The sequence below is a fragment of the Marmota flaviventris genome, chromosome 3, assembly GCF_047511675.1.
Source record: "Marmota flaviventris isolate mMarFla1 chromosome 3, mMarFla1.hap1, whole genome shotgun sequence".
NCBI lineage: Eukaryota > Metazoa > Chordata > Mammalia > Rodentia > Sciuridae > Marmota > Marmota flaviventris.
This window is the reverse complement of record NC_092500.1, coordinates 47,873,372-47,898,751: the sequence shown is the minus strand read 5'-3', so window position 1 is coordinate 47,898,751 and position 25,380 is coordinate 47,873,372. Positions and strand designations below refer to the sequence as shown.

Below are 25,380 nucleotides of genomic sequence, written 5' to 3'. Positions count from 1 at the left end.
TCCTACTAGACCCCCCCCCCCAGTTTTTAATAGTATTTTGTAAATCAACATTATTCTCTTCAAGTGAAAACTAATGATGATATAACCTATTATATGTAATCTCAAAAAATAATACAATGCCTTGTAATATAAAGAATAAATAAATAGTTGGGCATGGTGGTATATGCCTGTAATCCCAGCCAAATATGGCAAGATGAAGGAGGATTGGAAGTTTTGAGGTCAACCTGGGCAATTTAGTTAGACTTAATTGGAAAACAATTGGTTGGTTGGGTGTTCACATTTAAATTTAAACTTGGAATCAACATGAATGCAACAGTCAAATGCAGACTACAAAGGCAGTTATTCAACAATAAAATAGTTTATCTTCAACCTGTATCTTATAAATTGGGGTGGGGGGTACTGGGGATTGAATTCAGGGGCACTCAACCACTGAGCCACATTCCTAGCCCTATTTTGTATTTTATTTAGAGACAAGGTCTCACTGTGTTGCTTAGCACCTCACTTTTGCTGAGGCTGGTTTTGAACTAGCCATCTTCCCTGCTTCAACCTCCCAAGCCACTGAGATTACAGGTATGTGTGACTGTGCCCGGCTCTCTTTTACATTTTTTAATATTACCTTTTCTAATAAAACCTTTTTTAAATGTCTATGTTGTGTGAGCGTATTAAGAGATTTAGGTTCTAGGCTCATTATGAACAGGTTGTTCAGCTGTGTGAATAAAAACCTGTGTGGGACCTGAAAAATTCGCATAGGATGTGAAATAAATCTTTGTTATAAGGATTTCTTTGTGCACTGTAGGATATCTAGGGTCCCTGGTCCCCTCCCCCACAAATTATAGTAGTGATTCTCCATCATTTTGATAGCCTAAAAGGTTCCACGTATTTCTGAAAATGTCTTCCCCATTCACCACCACCTGGTCAATACCATTCCCACTGAGAACGACTGGAACTGGAAGCTAGACTAACATAAACAGAATGAAAAAACAACAACTACATAATCTAGAGCAATGTATTGCTTGAATACTGGTAAATTCTTTTCATAGAAATTGGAATTTTGAATTATATTGGTGTTTGACATTACCACTTTTACAAACATCTCATTAGTTTACCTTGGCCTTATTTGCTCAGACTCAAGTGTCCTGTTCCCAGTGGCAAACTTTACCAAGTGTCAGAATTGTGTGATATCTGGATTTTATCAAGTTTTCCAACCTTTTCTTTACTACCTAAGAGTCTGATGGACTCTGACTCAGCATGACTGTGGACTTCAGATCCTTTATATGGTTTTTCTCCCCTGATAGTCTGAGTGTTTTTGAGAAATGTTTACAGGTCCCATAACTGTTCTAGTCATCATTGTGCCACTTCAGTTAGTTATTTCACTTCAGATAATGACTCCTGGTCCCCAATCATCTCTAGCCATCAAATAACATTATGCTATAGTGCTTTCCTTATCATGCCAAGCACATCCAAACTTAGTAGGCCACAATGTTTAGCAAAGCTTATTGGAACAATAACTAACTTAAACTGAGAGCTTATTGTAGGCCAAGCACTGTTCCAAACAATTATGTCTTAGTGATGTTTATATGACATAGGTACTATTATTATCTCCCTTTTGCACAACAGGAAATACAGGCGATGTAACTGGAAGCTGGCCAATGTCAACTCAGTGAAGGCCCGTATCCCGTGAAGGAGAAAGAAGAGGAGAATGAAGGTGACAGAAAAGAGTTGTGAGGCAGGGAAAGGGAGAGTTGAAGAGAAGTAGAGACAAAGGGGCAGAGAGGAGGGGAAATAAGTGAGGAAAGAGTCTATCATGGAAACATGGTATTCCAATATCTCGCTACCTCCTTAGCCTCTTAATCTATTTTATTTTTTTTTAGAGGGAGAGAGAATTTTTAAATATTTATTTTTTTAGTTTTCGGCAGACACAACATCTTTGTACGTGGTGCTGAGGATCGAACCCGGGCCGCACGCATGCCAGGCGAATGCGCTACTGCTTGAGCCACATCCCCAGCTCCCTTAATCTAGCTAATACAAATTGCTGTACAATTTATAAAAAGCAAAGAGACACTTTTTTTTTTTGTAAACTTGGTAAATTCAGCTAATAGATCACTCTCTGAAATCCATTACAAAACTAGTATATAAAAAGAGTTGTGACCTGATTCTAAAGTTGAGTATTTTAACTTCTGGGAATAGTATAAATATCAAGAAAGGGGAGTAGGAAAAGAGGAAGAACTGAACGATGAAATAGAGAAAAGACATATTCTGAAGGGTCTGATCATAGACTGCTTTTAGTCCCAGTTCTGTGAGATGACAGGGCCTGCCTTCCAGTGCCATCCAAGTGCTTCATGCCATATTCATCCCACTCCTCCAAAGTATTAACAGGAGGGGACATTGATTTCCCCATCACTCACAATCTTAGGTTTACCTGCAAATTACAGGTATGTAATTTGCCCACAGTCCTTTTTAATACTATGCAAGGCATCTTAGTTTTTCATTGTGACTCTTGTCATTCCCAGAAATGTCATCTGGAATCTGATCCTTAAAATTCATTTCCAGGTGGGCAGAATGGCTCGTTACTGTAATCCTAGCTACTTAGGAGGCCAAAGCAGGAGGATCAAATGTTGAGGCCAGCTTAGGTAACGTGGTGAGACACTGCCTCAAAATAAAATAAGGGTTGGGCATGTAGCTCACTGATTGAGTGATTGCCTACCATGGGTTCAATCCCCAACACAAGAGGACAGGGGCCTGAGGGAAGAGCAAGTATTCTAGCAAATAATAGAGAACTCTTGATAGATTTAAAATAATAATCTGTCCACCCCAAACACTGCTTTTCACAGTGGACCTTAGGAATAATGTAACTAGGGCGAGAAGCTTTTTCTATACAGGATGAGATGGTAAATATTTTAGGTCTTATGAACCCATACAATCTGTCATACCTACTCAACTCATCATTATGTAATTCTGCCATTTTACTGCCACAGTTTAAAAATAAATGATTATGCCTGTGTTCCAACAAAGCTTTCTGAACACCCAAATATGAATTTCATACAATTTTCAATGTGTCATGAAAAAAAAATTTTTTTTTTTGCAACCATTTAAAAGCATAAAAACCAGGGGCTGGAGTTGTGGCTCAGCAGTAGAGCACTCACCTAGCATGTGCAAGGCCCTGGGTTCAATCCTCAGCACCACAAAAAAATAAAGATATGTGTCCAACTACAACTAAAAAAATATATATATTTAAAAAAAAAATTCCTTGCTCTTGGGTCATACAAAAACAACAGGTTGGATTCGCCTCTGTATAGCTTGCCAACCCCCAGTATATATCTGAGGGTAAAAACAACTAAAAATTGAAACCTCTCACTGTCAAAATCCAGGCACTTGCTAAGTGATTAAAAGAAGAAAAGTGGGTATCCATAGATGCTAGAAAACTAAATTTTTAAAGCACAGTTTTCTCTGGTCATCTTAGGGGGGGTCAACTCACAGAAAGCAAAAAACTATTTTTAGTAAACTGAAATATTTGGAATCTTGATCTCTATCAAGACATCATGTAGGAACATGAATTACCTCTATTGTTGGAGGGGAAAAGAAATGAACGCACAACCTCCTGAAATGCGGAAAAAAGGGCAAAGACAATTAAATGTTTTGCCTGAGTTCTAAGACCTTGTCCTACTAGGCAATCCAGGTCCAATTAGAAACAACATTTTAAAACTCAACAAAAGGAAAGAAATCCTCCCTTGTAATATTCAGTAAATAAGTATTACTCAGTAAATAATGCTTAAAATTAAAATAACAATAAATATATCATTTAGTAATATGTCCGTAAATATCGCCTCCCCCCCCCCAAAAAAAAAAATTTAAAGTAGCTGCTTCTGGGAAGAAGAAACAATAAGTTCAATTGTTTTTCATTATTAGTATAAAATATTTGAAACTGTACATATGACTTTAATACAAAATTTTAAAGATTAAATATTTTTTGCATTACTGAAGATTGAACCCTCAGAGGCGTTTTTCCGTCGAGATACTGCCCCCGTCCTTTTTAAATTTTAAAGACAGGGCCTGGCTAAGTTGTCAAGGCTGGCCTAGAACTCGCGAGCCTCCAGCCTCAACCTCCGGAGTCGCTGGATTGTAGGCACGAGCCAAAATGTCCGTCTTAAAGATTAAATTTTAAAATAGAAAAATTAAAGATGTGTGAGGTGGAACTCCGTTGCTGTGGCAACCCCTGTAGCGCGGCGTCTCTTTGTTCTTCGGAAATTCAACCTCAAGCCGCCCCGCCCCTTCCTCATCCGGAGCTGTAGGCGCAGCAGTGGCTGAGCGCGAGCCGATGTCCCGCCTTCCCACTGAAGAGCTACGTTTCCGGCCCGTGAGGCAACTCTTGGAGATGCTCCGGCGGCGGCAGCGGCTGCAGGCCGTAGCAGTGCGCAGCTGGGCCCCGCCCCCTGCGATAAAGTGTCCTCGTCACTTCCGGCTTCCTTTTCCCTGCTGGCTGCCGGGCGCGTGAGGGATTTGCTTGTGTGCCGAACTCCTCGGAACCATGGTGAGCCTGGCCTCCTGCTCTCTACCTCCTACCCCTGTCCCAGCCCCGCCATGCCCGGCAACACCGCTGCTCCCTCCGTGTTCTCAGAGTCGCGGGCTGCCCTTGTCTTGTCTTCTGGGCCCACCGCACATGGCGCGAGTCGCGGCGTGAGGCCTGCGCGGGTTTAGCCGGTAGATTCCTCCATGCGGGCGGGAAGGAGGAGTGGGCCTAATGAGGCGTCCTTTTTCTGTTCGGCCTTTCAACAGTCTGGGGACTACGAGACTCGGGTCTTATCCCTAGCGAAGAAGTTTCTAGTGCCCGCACAGCACCGCCCTCCTCCTGGAGGCGGAGTCTGGAGGGCCGTGAAGGAGCCGCCCTAGGGTGGAAGATGGAGGGCGCCCTCCTGGCCGTTGTCGAATGAGTAGCCTTACACCCTCTCACTACTCGTCCTTAAGTTAATATTGTCGCTAGTTTGCCCAGACACTCGATCTCTCTGACTTTACTATTTATACTTGGCGTCCTCATGTAAGTCCTTGATGATGGATGCTTAATTTGTTTTAAAATTACTGTAAATGAATATTCTCTTAAGATGCCTACTTCTATATGTATTGGAAGGCACTAAAATATATATTGTTAGAGAGTATGGGTATTCATCGCAGTGAGCAAGCTTGCAATTCCAGTAGCTCTGGAGGCTGAGGCAGGAGGATCACAGGTTCAAAGATATCTTAAGCAGTTTAGAGACCCTAAGAAACTTGATGAGACCCTGGTCAGAATAAAAAGGGTTGGGGATATGACCCAGTAGTTAAGTGCCCCTGGGTTCAATCCCTGGTACCAAAAAATAAAGAGCATCCGTATTCTTGATTTTCCTTTTTAGGCATCCCTTTCCCTTGCACCTGTTAACATCTTCAAGGCTGGAGCTGATGAAGAGAGAGCGGAGACAGCTCGTCTGGTAAGCCCTTTCTGCCTTGTTCTTATAAAAATACAATTATATTTTTTTCTATGATCAAAATTCTGACAGTCTCAGATTTTCATTTCAGTCATCATTTATTGGTGCCATCGCCATTGGAGACTTGGTGAAGAGCACATTGGGACCCAAGGGCATGGTAAGCAAAAATAGCAAATTTTTTTGTTTTGAGATAGGGTCTTGAAATTTTGCCCAGGCTGGCCACAAATATAAGTTTTAATATTTTTTAAAGCTCTTATTGGAGATATAGTTAGTAACTTTTTTTTTTTAATCTTTTAAGACTTAAATTTTGAAATACGTTCTTTTTTGCTAAGAACAAAATAGTCCTGGATCATTATCTCCAGTTCCATGCCTTTCCCTGGTGGCAACCAGTGTTATTTGTATGTCCATTTTTTCAGTATTTTCCTGTTATGTTCTGACATAACATACATACATGCTGTTTGTGTGTACTTTTTCTGTAATTACTCTCTTAAATTCCTTTCAGAGTAAGTAAGTAGATACACCATCTCCTCTTTAACCATCAAATAGAATTCTGTAGCTTGATTATAACTTTACTTGATAGACGCTTCTGTTGTTTCCATTGTTTTCTGTCACAGTGCTGAAACAAATCTAGGGAGGTCTGATTCTCCTTGTGTTTCTAATGCCTCTGGGGATAGATAATGAAGATATGATAGTGGGGTGTATGCATTGGAAACATTTGATGGCCAGTAGCTATCCGAGGTATTTAAATGTCAGCAGTATACTGCTGAGTATGCTGATTGATTCATGCATTCTTGAAGGTGTATTTATATCTTAACTTGAAATAAATATGTTCTCTTTAGGACAAAATTCTTTTAAGTAGTGGACGAGATGCCTCTCTCATGGTAACCAATGATGGTGCCACTATTCTAAAAAATATTGGTGTTGACAACCCAGCAGCTAAAGTTTTAGTTGGTGAGTCTGAAGATAATACTATTTGGTTAACATTTTGAAATGATGTTTTCTAATAGGTTGTGTTGACTGATACTCATCACTTTTTAATTAATTGTTACTATTAAAATACAGTTTCAGAAGTGCCATGTAATTGTTGATGATTATCTTAGTCCATTTTGTGCTGTTATAACAGAAACCACAGATTGGGTAATTTATAAACAGTAGAAGTTCATTTGGCTCATGGGTCTAGAGGCTAGAAAATCCAAGGTCTGGGAACCATGTCTGGGCCTTCTGCTCTGATATAACATGCTGGTAAGCATCACAAGAGAGAGATTGGGGATTATGTTTCCAACACATGAACTCGGGGGGGGGGGGGGGCATATTCATACCACAACAGTGGTAAAAATTTTTTTATTTCAGACCTAAAAGCTTCCCCAAATTTGTCAGGTGAGGAATCTATGTTAGTGAGAGTAGATTGGTAGTGGGTATTTTTGTATAACTTAGTAAGCTACAGAGAAATAATTTTAACACTTTTCTTTCTAGATATGTCAAGGGTTCAAGATGATGAAGTTGGTGATGGCACTACCTCTGTTACTGTTTTAGCAGCAGAATTACTAAGGGTAAGAGCAACTGAGAACTCTGACCTTGTTTTTTGTTACTATGGTTTTGAATAACACAAGTGATTAAGTCCTTTGTAACTATTATTTGTATAACTGTTTATTAATAGGAAGCAGAATCTTTAATTGCAAAAAAGATTCATCCACAGACCATTATTGCGGGTTGGAGAGAAGCCACAAAGGCTGCAAGAGAAGCTCTGTTGAGTTCTGCTGTTGATCACGGGTTGGTATACCAAAATACTACTGTTCTAAAATTCTAGCCTAAAGAATGCTGAAAAGCATACACAAGTGTGATTCTGCTTCACTCCACCCACCAGTCAAACCCACATCAGCCTCCAGAGACAGCCACCAAAGTGAAAAATTTGTGTTTCTAGTCTTTTTACATGTAATAAAAAATAAAAATGCCCCTAAACCCCAAATACATCGTGTAAAGGGTATGTTAGCATCTTTTTAAACTAGTTGGATAACAATTACATTTCTTAAGTGTTGGTAATCTCTGCAATATTACTTTTAATAGAGTTAAACGTTTGCATATAGAACTAATGGAATTTCCTTAATCTATTTATGGTTGGAGATTTGTGTTCTTGATAATTTTAGTTCTAAAATAATGTGACCAACTTGTTATCTAGGAACTTGTTATCTAGGAACTTGTTTATACAATTGCTGGGTCCAAAGGTGAGTAAGGCATTTTATGTACATTACCAAATAAATGTTCAAAAAATTTTATTTATACTCCCAGTACACTAATTGTGTGATAATGCTTGTTTCCCCATGCTCTTGGCAACATTTGATTTTTGTGTGTGTGTGTGTGTGTGTGTATGTATGTATGTATGTGTGAGACCTGGGGATCTAACTAAGGGGCACATCCCCAACCCTCTTGTATTTTATTTAGAGACTGTGTCCCTGAGTTGCTTAGCCCCTCGATTTTGCTGAGGCTGGCTTTGAACTCAATATCCCCCATCTCAGCCTCCTGAGCCACTGGGATTATGGGCGTGTGCCACCGCACCCAGTACATTTAATATTCTTTTGATTGTCCCTCCATTCCTGCCCCCTTGGGCAGTTTGGTGGAGAAAACGTACCCTTTAATTCACTTCTCTGGATTATTGGAGAGAGGTTTAGTCTTTTCCTGTGAATTTTGGAGACCTGGCTAGGGTAGAAATAACTATGGATTAATGGTTATCTAGATAAACTTTGAAAAGTAAAATAGTGTTGTTTACTGTGAGCAAACATTTTAATAACAGGGTTGGTTTTCTTTTTGTTTCTTTTATTGCTTTTTATTTAGTTCTGATGAAGTTAAGTTCCGTCAAGATTTAATGAATATTGCAGGAACAACATTATCCTCAAAACTTCTTACTCATCACAAAGATCACTTTACCAAATTAGCTGTAGAAGCTGTTCTCAGACTGAAAGGTTCTGGTAATCTGGAGGCGATTCATGTCATCAAGAAGCTAGGAGGGAGTCTGGCAGATTCTTATTTAGATGAAGGTATGTATGGGTGTCCAAATATGGGAAAGAAGTTTGGATAAGCTTCTGAGAGGCTGAATACTGAATGAGTCTTGATTTTAGTTAATGGGAATTTGTGACAATTTACAGAGCCAGAAAACTTAACTTTGAGGACATATACATTTCAACCATTTTTCATTTTAATCTATTTGTTAAATACTGACAGTGTGCGTCATCTTCTTATACCATTCCTGTATTTTTCTGATAACTTCTAGATTTCACTTTGTACCATGAAATTATTTGCAGTCTAGTGAAAAGTAGTTGTAATTTTCTTTTCTTTTTTAATTTTCTTGATGGACCTTTATTTTATTTATTTGTATGTGGTGCTGAGAATCGAACCCAGTGCTTCACACATGCTAGGCAAGCGCTCTACCACTGAGCCACAACCCCAGTCCCTGAGTAATTATGATTTTCTTTTGCTGAAAATTAGCTACTCTCAAATAGCACTTTTTCTAGTATTACGTGTATCATCCAGGAGGGATCTGGGTAAGTCAGACCATTTAGTAGTTAGCAGGTTACTGAGGAAGTGTTCTTTCTTGTTTTAAGAAGATCCTTCAACTGACAAATCTATGTGGTTTATGTCCTGATAGATAGGATTTATAGATCTATTTATTTATTTATTTTTGATACTGGGGATTCAACCCAGGGGTACTTGACCGCTGAGGTACATCCTCAGTCGTCCTTATTTTTTGAGACAGGGTTAAGCTAATTGCCGAGGCTGACCTTTATATTGGGATCCTCCTGTATGACGAGGATTGTAGGCATGTGCCATTGCCCTTACTAGAGGGTACAGTTTAGCATGGTGTTAAAAAGCAACTTCACGTTGTATTTGCTTCTCAAAATGTTATAAAGAAGATGTAGGCATTCTCCTACAGGGAAGAAGAAAATTATTACTTTAAAAAATATTTTTAATTGGATTTTATATGTAGGGACTAGTATTTTTTTTTGTAATTTTAATTAGTTATACATGACGGCAGAATGTATTTTGATTTATAATACACAAATGGAGTATAATTTTTCATGCATCTGGTTGTACACAAAGTAGAATCACACCATTTGTGTCATCATACATGTACCTAGGGTAATGATGTCTGTCTCATTCCACCATCTTTCCTACCCCCATGCTTCCTCTTTCCCCCCTCCCCTTTGCCCTATTCAAAGTTCCTTCATTCCTCCCATGGGCGTACCCCCCACCCCCATGATGGATTAATATCTACTTATCAGAGAAAACATTCAGCCTTTGGTATTTGGGGGTTGACTTCACTTAGCATGATGTTCTCTAACTCCATCCATTTATCTGCAAATGCCATGATTTTATTCTCTTTTAATTTTTTTTTTTTTTGAGAGGGAGAGAGAGAGAGAGAATTTTTAATATTTATTTTTTAGTTTTTGGCGGACACCACATCTTTGTTTGTATGTGGTGCTGAGGATTGAACCCGGGCCGCACGCATGCCAGGCGAGCGCACTACCGCATGAGCCACATCCCCAGCCCCTTATTCTCTTTTAATACTGAGCAATATTCCATTGTGTATGTATACCACAGTTTCTTTATCTATTCATCTATTGAAGGACATCTAGGTTGCTTCCACAATTTAGCTATTGTGAATTGAGCTGCTATTAATGTGGCTGCCATTGATGTGGCTGCATCACTGTAGTATGCTATTTTTAAGTCCTTTGGGTATAGAGCCAGGAGTGGATAGCTGGGTCAAATAGTGGTTCCATTACAAGTTTTCTAAGGAATCTCCTACTGCTTTACAAATTAACTGTACCAATTTGCAGTCCCACCAGCAATGTATGAGTGTGCCTTTTCCCCCACGTACTCGCCAACAGTTATTGTTGCTTATATTCTTGATAATTGCCATTCTGACTGGAGTGAGGGTTTTTTTAATGTATTTATTGATCAGTTGTATATCTTCTGAGAGTGTCTGTTCAGTTCCTAAGCTCATTTATTGTTTGGGCTATTTGTTTTTTTGGTGTTAAGTTTTTTGAGTTCTTTATATATCCTGGAGATTAGTGCTCTACCTGATGTGTGTGTGGAAAAAATTTGCTCCCATTCTGTAGGCTCTCTCTTCACTTCACTGATGGTTTCTTTTGTGGAGAAGCAATTTTTTAGTTTGAATCCATCCCAGGACCTTGTGCATGCAACCATTTATTGATTCTTGCTTTTATTTCTTGTGCTTTAGGACACTTGTTAAAGGAAGTCGGGGCCTAATCAGACATGATGAAGATTTGGGTCTATTTTTGATTCTGTTAGGTACAGGGTCTCTTGTCTAGTTCCTAGGTCCTTGATCCACTTTGAGTTGAGTTTTGTGCATGGTGAGAGATGGGGGCTTAATTTCATTTTGCTGCATATGAATTTCCAGTTTTCCCAGCACTATTTGTTGAAGAGACTATCTTTTCTTCAATGTATGTTTTTGGCGCCTTTGTCTAGTAAGAGATAACTGTATTTATGTATTTACTTATTTTGTCTCTGTGTCTTCTGTTCTGTACCACTGGTCTAAATGCCTTTTTTGGTGCCAGTACCATGCTGTTTTTGTTACTTTTGTTCTGTAATTGTCTAGTATTTCTTAACAGGACCTGATAAGTAGTGGAATTTTATTTAAAACAAGGTTAGAAGGAGGGGGAAGAAAAAGGACAGTAGCACAAGTACCTGCTGTTCTTTGTTGTCTGCCAGGCAGTGCAATAGGAATTGTAGTTCTTTAGTCCTTGTGATGATGACCCATTGAGTGAATAGTTTGACTGAAAAGAACAGAAAACTCAATAAGGGAAAAGTTTCTTATGCATTAATTTCAAAGAAGCCTGGAAAGATAAGCAGTACTGAGTTCATATATATGATGGTACCAAATCTCCACAGCTAGGTTAGTAGCTAGTATTTCTTTGTCTGATTCTATTTCTATTTGACAGATGTGTATTTATGCTTGATGCTTAACCGTAAATCAGTATGCATCAGGGACATGATTGGACAAGTTTGTCCAACTCATCTTTTATCCATTATTTTTAAATTTTACTACCAGCTTCAAAGTTTTAGGTTTACCTTTTACTGTATGTGCTGTGCTCTGATGTTTTCTGTAATTTAAATAACCCACTAAATTGATTTTTTTGATAATTTTTCTATGGGATGGTTTGTAGGTTCTAGGAGCTTGGTAAATTGAACTTGAATAAATTCCTTGAATTAGTCATTTCATAAATGAAGCCTTTTAATACTATTATGTTTATTGTAGGATTCCTATTGGATAAAAAAATTGGAGTAAATCAACCAAAGCGAATTGAAAATGCAAAAATTCTTATTGCAAACACTGGAATGGATACAGACAAAATAAAGGTATGTAACTATTTTTCTTGAAGTTGTAATTGCTGGTTGCTATAAACTCAGGCTGGGAATGAGATGCATTAAAAAGCTTAAAATGTGTGTATGAATATATACACACATGTACTTTTTTGTATTTAGAGACATGGTGTCTCTGAGCTGCTTAGTGCCTTGCTTTTGCTGAGGCTGGCTTTGAACTTGGGATCCTCCTGCCTCAGCCTCTTGAGCCATTGGGATTATACATACCACCACGCCTGGTTTATACATAGTTTTTGGTAGTTCATAAAAATGTTGAAATATGCAGTGGGACTTAAAAAGATTAATAAAACTGATTCTGTGTACATGTACTGATGTGTATTTCTTTGTTTTAGATATTTGGTTCCCGGGTAAGAGTTGATTCTACAGCAAAGGTTGCAGAAATTGAACATGCGGAAAAGGAAAAAATGAAGGAGAAAGTTGAACGTATTCTTAAGCATGGAATAAACTGCTTTATTAACAGGTCTGTGTTTGTATGTGTTAATGATACTTTTTTTTTGGTGCTAGGGATTGAACCCAGGGCCTAGTGCATGCAAGGCAAGCACTCTACCAACTGAGCTATATCCCCAGCTCATTAATGGTATTTTTAATGTAAAAAATGATTTTTTTCTTACAAAAATTATGGAAGTACTTCATATTGAATTACTTGTATTAGTAATGTTATTTAGAAACTGTAGTACATATTATGTTTACTTTTTAATCTCTTTTGGTGCTGGGAATTGAACCCCGGTCCTTTCTTAAATTTTGAGACAAGTTCTTCCTAAGTTGCTGAGAGTCTCACAAAATTGTCTAGGCTGATATTGGACTTGGGATCCTTCTGCTTCAGCCTCCTTGGTCTCTGATTATAGGAGTACTGTGCCTAGTTACAGTACATATTTTTAATATTATAGATTTTCATAATTAGATGTGATTTACACATACTCTTAGCAGGCATAGAAATCACTCACATTTAATCTTTACTTTCTTGGCTGACTTGGTGTGGCACAGATGAAGAACATTGTACAGTAGTTGCCCCTGCACGGCGTTGGATATATTCATAGACCCCTAGAGGATGCTTGAAACTATGGATAGTACTAAACCCTTTAGATACTGTTTCTTGGTTTTTGGTTTTTTCGTTACATGTTTGGGATGAAATTTAACTTGCGAATTAGGCACAGTATGAGATTAACAACACTTAATACAACAATAATAAAGTAAGACAGTTAAACTGTACTTTCACATGTGAAGGTGTTCTTGATTGTCCTCTCTCAGTACCTCATTGTACTGTACTTATCTTTCTTGTGATGATGTGAGATTTATGATAACAGTGCTTATGTTTGAGATGAAGTGAGGTGAATAACTTAGGCATTGTGCCTTAATGTTTGACTGCGATGTAAGGTTACTTATATAGAGATTTCTTGATTGTTGATTTAATAACCTAGATGGCTACTAAGTGACTAAAGACAGGTAGAAAACATTGTGGAGACTTGGGACAAAGGTGTGATTCACATTCTGGGCAAGACAAAGCAGGACAATGCAAGATTTTAGTAGGCTATTTAGAACCAAACTATTGGTTTTATTTTTGGGCCTCAATTGACCATGAATAACTGAAGTGTGGAAAAATGAAACCACGTAAAAAATTCTTTAACATTTAAATTTTATTGTTGTAGATTACCAGGAGTTAACGTATATGGACATCAATAAGGTTTTTGATGCTTTTCTGCTAAATTAATACATTTTCTTTCTTTTTTTTTTTTTTTGTTTTCGTTTTGTTTTGTACTGGGGATTGAACCAAGGGGCACCCAACCACTAAGCCATGGTCCCAGCCCTTTTTATTTTTGAGACAGACAGTCTCAATAAGTTGCTAAATTTAGCTTTGAACTTGACAATCCTATTTTAGCCTCCCATCTTGCTGGGATAAGTGAGAAATGGTAACTTGTTCTAATTTGTGTGTCTGGTAAAAAATATCTGCATTCTTTTTAGCTTGTTTTGAGAAACAGCAGTTTTGAGCATAATGATTTATATGTTTTATTTGCAGGCAATTAATTTATAATTATCCTGAACAGCTTTTTGGTGCTGCTGGTGTCATGGCTATTGAGCATGCAGATTTTGCAGGTGTAGAGCGCCTGGCCCTTGTTACAGGTATGTGTAAGAGGCATTAATTTCTTTTGGGTTTTTTTTTTTTTTTTTATGGTGGTAGGGATCGAACCCAGGGCATTGTGTTTGCAAGGCAAGCACTCTACCAATTGAACTATATCCCCAGCCCAAAAGGCATTAATTTCTAATAAACATAATAGTCACTCAGATTTATTAAACATTACTATATGCGGTTCATTGTTGAAAATATGAAGAAATCCCTGTAAGGAGTTTAGAGTTTTAGAGTTATTCTGAAATCTTATTGAAGAGTTATTCTGAAATCTCATTTATACTTTTGGAAGTTTGTAATTTAGTTACTTTTAACTGCTGAGTTGCATCTCAGGCCCTTTTTATTTTTAATTTTGAGCCAGAAGCTTCCCCAAGTTGCTGGGATTATAGGCGTGCACCACCACACTTGACTAGTTACAGTATTTTTAATACAGGTTGAATATTCTTTGTCTTTGACTTTGAAGCCCTTTAGATGTTGGATTTTATTTTTTGATTTAGGAATATTTGCATATATATAATGAGATAACTTGAGGATGGGACCCAGTTGTAAACATGAAAGTCATTTGTTTTATGTACATCTTGTACTCAGTCTGAAGGAAATTTTATGCAATATTTTGGTGCATCTGTGATCCATCACATTAAAGTTTTGCTGTTGTGTTCATGTTCAAAAGTTTATATTTTGAATTTACAGCTAATTTAGGAATGCTTAGCCAAAATAATGCATACTGCCATAATGCTATGCCAAGTTATATACAAGGTTCACCATGGCTGTAGATTTCTTTTTGTTGGTGTTACTATTTTAAAGATAAATCTTTTTTTAGATGTTAATTAACCTTTGTTTTAGTCATTTATTTATATGTGGTGCTGAGAATCAAACCCAATGCCTCAAACTTGCTAGGCAAGTGCTCTACACTGAGCCACAACCCTAGCCCTAAAGATAAATTTTTTCTTAACAGTTTATAAGTTTAATTTTAAATATAGTCTAAACAAACTATTGCTTAAGGAGTAGTTGAATGCTTCATACTCTGTGTAATACAGTTACAGTAGTAACCTTTAATGAACACTTTGTGCTAAAGTATGTATACTTAGTTTTCTTAATTTTTAAATTTTTCTGGAAGTAATAAATGTTGAAATAAACAGTTCAGCATCATATGATGAAAGTGTATGCTTAACACTCTTGAGTGGAGATTTGAGTGATATAATCCCAATTGTGTCAAATAGAAATTGTGTTTACAAATCAGATAGTAATCTGTGTCTTACTTGTTTGTTTCTTGTTGCAATAATGATTTCTACACGTAGTCACTAAGTAGCCCTAGAAAAACTTTTTATTTTTATCATCTAAATTTCATTTGGGTCCAATAAGTAGGTTGGAAAGTTGGTTTGGAATCTGGGAATGAGAATTGAGAAGACCTGAATGTTGGAAATATTAGAAGAAATTAGGTGTACTAACTTGGAAAGTATTTGTCACCTCATCCCAGAATGATTTCTTGTTTTTCCTTCCCCCTCCCTCCCTCTCTTCCTTCCTTCCTGCACTGGAGATTGAACCGAGGGCCTCATATATGCTAGGCATATACTCTAACACTAAGCTGCATCCCTAGTTTTTTATTTTTTATTTTGAGACTGGATTACTAAGTTGCTGGGCTGGCCTCCAACTAGCAGTTCTTTTGCCTCAAGCCTTTCTGATAGCTGGGATTATAGGCATGCACCACCATGCCTGGCTCAGAATGATATGTGAAGCCATTTTTAGTAATTTGAGAGGCATAATCTTCCTTTGACCTAGAGACATTATCCTTTTGTTAATTACTTGGAAGTGGGTTTACCTGTTTTTAAAATTCTTTATAATCCATGGTAAACTTGATGTGTAAGTTAACACATAAAACCATAATGTTCATGTTGATGTAATTGATCTTCTAATGCAAGAAAATAAAGACATTTTGAAATACATGTATGATATGTCAAGATCAATGTAATGTTTTGAGCAACCAATAAATTTCTGTTGTTTAAAAAAAATAAAGACATAAGAAATATGGATGATAACATAATTCATAGAGCAAATTGATATCATAAGGACTTAGTACATGAAATTGTCACATATATTCAGAAGAAAATTTACTACAACAAGCACAACTCTGGCTGTGAAATTGACCTCATAATCAGAGCTAAGTATCAATGTATGTGAAAATGATTATTGCAAATGTCAAGAAATGTCTCATAAGCAGATATAGAAAGATGAAATGAATGTTACCAAAAGTAAAGTTAGATTATTTTTGGATGTGATGTCCCAGATACTTATTGTCTCACATCTATAATACAAGCAGTCTCAAGAATTGTCAACCAAAAGTAAAAAGATTATACAGATTATGAGTATAAATTTGTAGAATTTAGAACAGATTCTTTGTCACTTCTTGGTAAGATAATAAGATAACAGCATTGCTAGTCATGGTGGCACTTGTCTGTTTTCCCAGTGATTCAGGAGGTTGAGGCAAGAGGTCAGCCTCAACTTAGCAAGATCCTGTTTCAAAATAAAAAATAAGTAAAAAGGTCTAGGGATATAGTAAAATGCACCTGGTTCAATTCCTGGTACCCCAGCCCCCTGGCCTAAAAGAAAGAAAAAAAAAAAAGACACTATTTAATCAGGAAATTGATCCAAAAAAAAATAGGAAAAGAAGGTTTGATTGATAATACATGAAATCCACATTATTAAAAGGGAAAGAACATAATTTTTAAAAAAGGATTTTGAAATGGAAAACTAGCTTGCTTTGATCAGGAACAGGAAATGAAGTAGCTGAAGTTAAATTTATAGAGCATGGAAGATGGAAATTAACTTGAAATAAGACATAAGAACTAAAATGAATTCACTCTTTTTTATACCTCGGTAAGTTTTGCTGTGGGAAATTCTCAGTGTGCATTTCTCCCTTTTCTAGGCCTTACTGGGGCTTTTTGACGTTTCAATTATTGTGAGAATTAGAGCTATCAAATGCCCATATTGTAAGCAGTTCAAAAATACTTGTCAAAGTTAGTCAGGTGCAGTGTGTTACCAGCTTGGACTGTTGAAACAGGAGGGTTGAGAGTTCAAACCCAGGGCCAGCAAAGAGCTCGGCACTAAGCAACTCAGGCCCCGTCTCTAAATAAAATATAAAATAGGGCTGGGGATATGACTCAGTGGTTGAGTGCTCCAGAGTTCAATCCCTGGTATCCCTCTGTCCCCAAAAATAGTTAACATAAATAAAATACCTGGTCGGATATTTTTATTGTGTCATGGGAAATTGTTTTATGAAATTTAGTATTCTGGATTGGATTCAGAAGAGAATTAGAATTTAAGTTCAGACTTTTAAAGGTAAATGTTTTTTTTTAACTTTTGATTTAACCTTTGGGGAGTCGTATCCCACAGCGTGCATACAGGTCTGAAGCGAGACTACTTGGATATGAATCTCAGCTTCAGTTTATACTAGCCATGTAACTTTACATAAATCATTAAACCTATATGCCTTCTTTGTTTTGTTTTTGTTTGTGGTGCTGGGGATCAAACCAGGGCCTCACACATGCCAGGCAATCTGTCTACCATGAACCACATTCCTAGCTTTCTGCCTCTTTTTTTGCAATGTGCAAATCAGATAATTAACCTGTTGCATACAGTTGATGTGAAGAATTAGTGTATAGTGTAACTGATGTATAGTAAGCAATCAGTTTTTATTTTTATTTTTTCAGTTGTAGATGGACACAATTTATTTACTTTTATGTGGTGCTGAGGATCAAACCCAGTGCCTTATACATGCTAGGCAAGAGCTCTACTACTGAGCCACAACCCCAGCCCAGCAATCAGTTTTTAAAATGTAGTTAATACATTATTTATAAGTCTATTACACACATCTAATGTTTATGTTCATAGGTGGAGAAATTGCTTCTACCTTTGATCACCCAGAACTGGTGAAGCTTGGAAGTTGCAAACTTATTGAGGAAGTCATGATTGGAGAAGATAAACTCATTCACTTTTCTGGGGTTGCCCTTGGTGAGTTATTATGCCCTTGGTGTGTTGTTATTATGTGTCTCATGGTTCCTAAATCTTTTCTAGGCTCCATTGAAGTGGAAAAAAAAAGTTACTATAGTACTAGAAAATGTCATTAGTCTAAAATCTTTTTTTTTTTTTTTGTAGTGCTGAGGATTGAACCCAGGGCCTTATGCATGTAAGGCAAGCACTCTACCAACTGAGCTATATCCTCAGCCCCAAGCCTAAAGTTTTGAAAAAGCATATTTTGAAGTAAACTTCATATTTATTTTGCCTTTTATGAAGAGTACATATTCAGCTTTTAGTTTTCTCTATTATTTAGAATCACTATGAATATAAGTTAGGAAAGAAAATGCGTCACAGAATATATCAGCTTTCAAAATCCAAGAATGTAAACCACACCTACATAAATCATAGAGTGCATAATTTTCATGTTTATGAGTAATTTGTCACTATAATATAAGAATATTATGTTTTAATTTTAGGTGAGGCTTGTACCATTGTTTTGCGTGGTGCCACTCAACAAATTTTAGATGAAGCAGAAAGATCTTTGCATGATGCTCTTTGTGTTCTTGCCCAAACTGTGAAGGATTCTAGAACAGTATATGGAGGAGGTAAGAATTTGGAAAACATTAAACACTTTAAGAAATAAAAGTATGATATGGTTCTCATAGATGGTTTTATTGGTTCTTAGAAACTAAATGTATTATCTTTGCATTTAGGGTTTTTTAAAATTTTTCTCCCCACTTGCAGTACTGGCAGTTAAACCCAGAGGTACTGTACTACTGAGCTACATCCCCATCCCTGTTTTTTTTGGAGACAGGACCTCCCTGTGTGCTGGGCTGGCCTCCAACTTGTGATTCTTTGGTTTTAGCCTACAGAATTAGATGGGTTTACAGGCAGGCACCGTTGTGCCTGGTCTTTGCACTTAATTTTAAAGCACTTGGCAATATCTGAAGGGAAGTCAATAATTCAGTACCATGAAGATAACATTAGCAATATTTTAATGGAATTTTTATTCATAGGCTGTTCTGAGATGCTGATGGCGCATGCTGTGACACAGCTTGCCAGTAGAACACCAGGCAAAGAAGCTGTTGCAATGGAGTCTTATGCTAAAGCACTGAGAATGGTAAGCTAGTAAAAATGAGAAATTTCAACTTAAATTTTGTGGCTATTGATGATTTTAAAATGAGTACATTTTACATCCTAGACAGCAAATAGTCACTGCCTTGGCTTTTTTTTTTTTTTTTAAAGTTGTAGACAGAGTACCTTTATTTATTTTTATATGGTGCTAAAGGATCAGACTCAGTGCTTCACATGTGCTAGACAAGTGCTCTACCGCTGAGCCACAACCCCAGTGCCTGCCTTGGCTTTAAGAACATGAATTACCATTTTCAAATTTGATTCTGAATTTTATACCCTTAATGAGCAATAACTAAAAGCAGATTTTATATTGTTTCTAAATGTAGTTTTTAAAAGCCATCTTTCTAGATAGCAGTAAGTTAATGTTTTGTATAGTAAAGTTAATTTATCTCCTTCATTTCATAGTTACCAACCATCATAGCTGACAATGCAGGCTATGACAGCGCAGATTTGGTGGCACAGCTCCGAGCTGCTCACAGTGAAGGCAATATAACTGCTGGACTGGGTAAGAAATAATGTGCAACTTTTGTAGTAGTTGACAAAAGTGTCTATCTCCAGTTTTTTTTTTTTTTTTTGGAAGAAGAAAAAGAAGTTTGATGATAACTGTATAAGATTCCTTTGTTCCTTTTGTAACTTATTTGGGGAAATATTTAACTTCATATTCTCAACATTACCCTAGGAAGTATAAAACTAGTTAGAAGATTGGTAACTAGTTTGGTATATAATGATGCATAAATAATGCTCATATTCTGAAATAAGTGTAAATTCTGCTACTACTATTCTCTTTTTGATACTGGAGATTGAACCCAGGACCTTGTTAAGCAAGTACTCTACCACTACCACTGATCTATATCCCTAGCCCATCTACTATGATTTCTTAAAACTCCCTTTTCTTTTTTTTGATGGGTGTGTGGGGGCATACCTTGGATTTAATCACTCAGCCACATCCCTAGTCTTTTTTTTTTTTTTTAATTTTAAAATAGTGCTGAGACTGGTCTTGAACTTGTGATCCTCTGTCTCAGCCTCCCGAGTCACTGGGATTACAGGCATGCACTGTCATTCTAGCTAATTCCTAATTTTATAATAAACTTATTGAGACATTCTTGAAGGCAGATCTTTAATCCATAGATAAGTGTGGCCAACAGGCAGATTTAATTCAGATTAAAAATTTCTAATAAGCTCTGCAACGTATTATAGGAACAATCTTAGAAAGTAGATAATCCTGTCATTGAATAAGAGCCAATTAATCATCTGTCTGAGAAACAATGAAAGGTTGGATAGGTGACTTATAAATTTCTTCCAGGTGTATGACTTTATAGTAGTTAGCAATAAGCAAATTTTCTGCATTAATTTTATATATAGGTATAGATAAAGAGAGAATATTAATGTAAGTGACCTAGTGTTTTGTACAATTAATTGTTCTTTGACATTGTTGCCCTCTGTTAATACAGGTGAATAGTAATTGAATAGAATAGAAGTGCCTCTTTTTTGGTACTGGGGATTGAAGTCAGAGTTGCATTACCACTGAGCTACATCCCAGTTCTTTTTTTTTTTTTCCTTCATATTGAGACAGGGTCTTGCTGTGTTGTGGAAGCTGGCCAAAAACATGCCACCCTTGTGCATTGGCCTCCTGAATCACTGAGATTACAGGTGTATGCCACTGCACCTAGCAGTAATTGACATTGGAAACTCTCCCCCCCCCCTTTTTTTTTTGTGGTACTGGAAATTGAACCTAAGGCCTCATCCATGCTAGGCAAAACACTCTGTCACTGGGCTATATCCTCAGCCCCCTCTCTATATTTTTTAATTGGTACTTTATTCTTAATAGTGGGATTTTCTGTTACATATTCGTGTGCATACAGATAATGATTTATCGTTCCCTTGTACCTCCCCCTTCCGCGTTCCCTGCCTCCCTCAGTCCCCTTCCTCTACACTACTTCACTAATTGTCTGGTCTCCCTTCTGTTTTCATACGATCCACCATACACACACAAATGCCTTTTTACCCCCTTCCTCTTTCTTCCATTTATCTAAAAAAAAAACATTCAGCCCTAGGCTTGCTGAGTGTGACTTATTTCACTTCACATAATGTTCTCAAATTCCATTCATTTACCTGCGAATTCTTATTTATGGTTGAATAAAATTCCATTGTTAAACATACTGCATTATTTTTATCTAGTCATCTGTTAATGGATACCTAGGCCGATTTCAGAATTCAACTGTTGTGAACTGTGCTGCTATAAACATGGGTATGCCTGGTTAGATCTTTTAATTTTTTTTTTTTTTTTTGAGGACCTTTATTTATTTGTATGTGGTGCTGAGAATTGAACCCAGTGCCTCATGCATGCTAGGCAAGCCCACTACCACTGAGCCACAACCGCAGTCCCTTGATCTTTTAATTTTTTAAAAGGCTTTCCTGAATTCTTTTATGAACTAATTTGCTAACTATATCAAGTAGTTGGGTGTTGTAATCTTAGACTGTTTTTTTAAAACAGGTTTCATTTTATTTATTATAAATCATTAAAGATGTTTTAATACTTCAGTTGTTAAACTACAAGTTTTTCTTTTCAGATATGAAAGAAGGTACCATAGGAGATATGGCAATATTGGGCATCACAGAAAGTTTCCAAGTGAAGCGGCAAGTTCTTTTGAGTGCAGCTGAAGCAGCAGAGGTGATTCTACGTGTGGACAACATCATCAAAGCAGCACCAAGGTATCAGAGTACTTTTAGGTTCTAGAAAAAATTACTAACACTGAGACAAGTGGAGCACTTTTACTTGATACTATAGTTAATGGGACACAGAAACATTTTTGCCTAGTTAAAAGAGTCTCTAAGTTATTTAAAGTAGTCTCAATTCTTAAGAATTTTAAGTCAGGAAAGCTTTTGGGAAAGGGAGCATGAACAACTATGCTAGCTTCTCAGGATTGAAAGGGCACATAAAGAGCCAGATTTAGAAAGTTTAAATATCAGGGAGCTTGGGGGCTAAGGGTAGCAGTGTTGTAATAACCTATAACCTATGTTGTTTTTTTTTTTTTTTTAACCAGGATGAATAAGCTTCCATTGTTTTCTGTCCTGGGTATACTTCTATTTAGACATTTTTAAGCACACATTGTATAAGGTTTCTTTATAGGTTTTATTTTAGCAACTTAAGTTCTTTTAAAATCTCATTCACATAGAAATGGTTAAGGACAAGCTGGGCCCAGTGGTTTATGCCTTTAATTGTAGCAACTCAGGAGGCTAAGGCAGGAGGATTGCAGATTTGAGGCCAGCATCAGCAACTTAGTGAGGACTGTGTCTCAAAGATAAAAAGGGCTGGGGAGGTAGCTTGGTGATTTAGGGTGCCCTGAGTTTCATCCCCCTACTCAGTGCTCCCCCGTCCCCTCCCCCCCCAAAAAAAAGGGTTAAAGGGAAAGATGAAGATTCAGTTAATGATTTTCACTTGCTCTTAGTAGTTATTAGTCATTCATATTTACTATTAGTATTGGTTCAAGGAGATGGGAGAGTATAATAGTTTAGACCAGGATATTGTGGTAAGGGTGATGAGAAGGGATTGATTGTGGATCTGTTTTGAAAGTAGAACCAGTAGAGTTTTAGTTATGAGTTGGATGCAGGGTGTGAGAGGAGAGAGAATTAAAAAATATTTCAAGGATTTTGCCTGAAGAAATGAGTTTTGTCTGAAATGCAAAGACTGAGAGAAAGAGGGAACGCAGATACGGGTTTCAAGACAGGAGACTGCTTGAGTCTCTACAAGTGAATGTTGTAAATAGGGGAAGAGTTTTTAAGAACTGAGTGCTGCAGAACTCCTATAATAAGTTTGGAAAGATGCAGAGCATCCAACAGAGGACATAAAGAAGGAATAAACAGATGTAGAAAATTATTAATCCTGGGTAAGGTGTATGAGGATTTGTTATACAATCTACTTTTATTTACATTTGAAACTTTTTTACAATAACAAAATTTAAAAGTGGGTTGGGAGGGATGTCACTTAGGTAGTAGGACAACCAAGGTAATTTGTATCTCCTTAACTAAGTGAAGAAGTGGGAAAGGTTCAGGGGCAAGATCACATAGCCAAACCTACACATAGAAATCTTCACAGTAACTCAGTGTCCTCAACCACATTTGAAACGTATATTTTTGCAGTAAAGAAACATGAATACTTTTACTTTTAGCCTTGCCAAACTCATTTTTCATATTTCTTTTTCTTTTTTTTGGTACCAGGGCGCTCCACCACTGAGCTACATCCCCAGCCTTATTTTGTATTTTATTTAGAGACAGGGTCTCACTGAGTTGCCTAGCACCTCAATTTTGCTGAGGCTGGCTTTGAACTCAAGATCCTCTTGCCTCAGCCACCCAAGCCAACGGGATTACTGGTGCATGCCACTGCGCCTGGCCATATTCTTTTCTTAACCAACAGAGAATGTGCTTTTCAGATTAGTGCCCAGTGATAAAACTGGTTAATAAATTTTTTTGACATGGTTAGGAACCTAGTTTGCCCATAAACTACTGAGTTGGAAGGTGTTTATTTCTGTATGACCCAATTTAATACTATGTTCTTTGAGTCTGTTCTTTTACTTTTCTTTACTGTTTTTTGTGCCTTTAGAAAGAGTGTTTCTGAATCACGAAGTTAAAAATTTCCCTGTATCCTTACCATCTTTTCTCCTCAAACGATCCTTATATGTCCTCACTGTGTGGTCATTAGAGAATAAAAGTTGTGAGGGATATTTTTGTTATGATTCTAGATTCATCTAGAATAGAATCTTCAGTGTCCTGCCATTTTTTGGACTTCTGGTTAAAGTAATTGTGTCTAGGGCTAGGGCTGTAGCTTAGTGGTAGAACACTTGCCTAGCATGTGTGAGGCACTGGATTCGATTCTCAGCACCACATACAAATAAATAAAATAAAGGTCCATCAACCTTATTAAAAACACAAAAAAAGTAATTGTATCTAATACAGTAAAATTTCCTAACATGTATTAGTAAAAAACGTGGATTAACCCTTTTTTCTCGAATGTTCTTTTTTTGTTTTTGTTTTGTTTTTTTAGGTATACATGACAGAGTGTGGAGTGTATATCTTAGGTAGGGTGTTTGGATGAGAAGTTGAGAATAGCAAATATCCCACAGGCCTTTGCGTTCCACAGATTTTCTAATGGCCTCTAATAACATGCTACTTGAAGAGTGTTAGTCAGAGGTAGAAACATCCTTTGTAGGAAATTTGAGTTCTAATGATTTTAATAAAATTAGAATTCTGGTTGTCTGTATGTAGTATAAAACTTTGGTTAACATCATGCTTTTCACCTTTGACATTTTTCTTAATTGTATGGTTTTTCCTTATAGGAAACGTGTCCCTGATCATCATCCCTGTTAAGCATTCCCAAATGCTGTTGATCTCTGGACCAGTTCATAACAAAGTTCTATTCGAAAGATTTCAACCTTTAGAAGAAACCTGTGGAATCGATGGCTGGCTGTGCCCATTATATCCTTAAGTTTGGACATTAGCTGACCTTCTGTTTTAACGTGGGTCTAATTTATTTGCTGTTTCATTTCCATACAATTCAGTTGATTTAAAAGTTCATTTCTCATAGCGTGCATTAAAATTTTGAACAATTACTTAGTTCTTATGTCTTATGCTCTTTGTGTACCCTATTTGAAATATGCTTAATGGAAGTGAATGATTGCATTTTCAGTATAGAGTTGATCCACTTAATGATTAACCTAGTGTGTATGAGGCCTTGGGTTTGATTCCTCAGTACCACAAAAACTAAAAAGACAAAACCCGAGATTGAATCCAGGAGTGTTTTACCACTAAGCTGCATCCCCAGTTCCTAGTTCTTTTTTATTTTCAGATGAGGTCTTGCCAGGTTGATGAGTTTCATGATGAGTCGCTGAGATTGTCTTTGAACTGCCTCTGCCTCTCAAATAGCTGGGACTGTAGGTGTTTGCCATTGTGCCTGGCTTTGAAACTTAATAGCAATTTTTAAATGCTTTGATGATTTTTGATTTCTAGAATAATGGAAAGGGCAGAGAATATTCACTTCAAATTTAAAAATGAACTCCTTAAGAACTAGGTGTGTTCTATACAGGTAAATCAGGAGAATTTGACACAATGTTGTGGTTATATTTTTTACATTAAGTACAATAGATATTATAGTTGAAAAATGTTTTGATGGTGAGGGAGTGGTCTATAGCAGTTTATACTTTTTCCTTTAAGCAAGGATTTATATTGATTTTAGGGTAAATTTAAGTGGTGTGCTTAGAAAAAGAA

The 25,380-nt window shown here is 37.0% G+C and overlaps 1 protein-coding gene across 1 annotated transcript; it reads left to right on the top strand.

Moving 5' to 3' along the window:
* Positions 1-4,420: 4,420 nt before the first annotated feature.
* On the top strand, positions 4,421-24,725 carry Cct2 (chaperonin containing TCP1 subunit 2). The gene is made up of 16 exons (XM_027923639.2): positions 4,421-4,528; positions 5,382-5,456; positions 5,545-5,610; positions 6,293-6,404; positions 6,927-7,003; positions 7,111-7,223; positions 8,283-8,485; positions 11,725-11,825; positions 12,182-12,309; positions 13,864-13,967; positions 17,860-17,979; positions 18,462-18,590; positions 19,002-19,105; positions 19,525-19,624; positions 21,690-21,831; positions 24,453-24,725. Exons 1-16 carry the CDS (start codon positions 4,526-4,528, stop codon positions 24,481-24,483), a joined length of 1,608 nt encoding a protein of 535 aa, XP_027779440.1. The 5' UTR covers positions 4,421-4,525; the 3' UTR covers positions 24,484-24,725.
* The last annotated feature ends 655 nt before the right edge of the window (positions 24,726-25,380 follow it).

Coding starts and splice junctions, on each gene's coding strand:
- Cct2 (XM_027923639.2), top strand. Junction 5,611..6,292: donor CATTGGGACCCAAGGGCATG/GTAAGCAAAAAT, acceptor TGTTCTCTTTAG/GACAAAATTCTTTTAAGTAG. Junction 6,405..6,926: donor AGCAGCTAAAGTTTTAGTTG/GTGAGTCTGAAG, acceptor TTTTCTTTCTAG/ATATGTCAAGGGTTCAAGAT.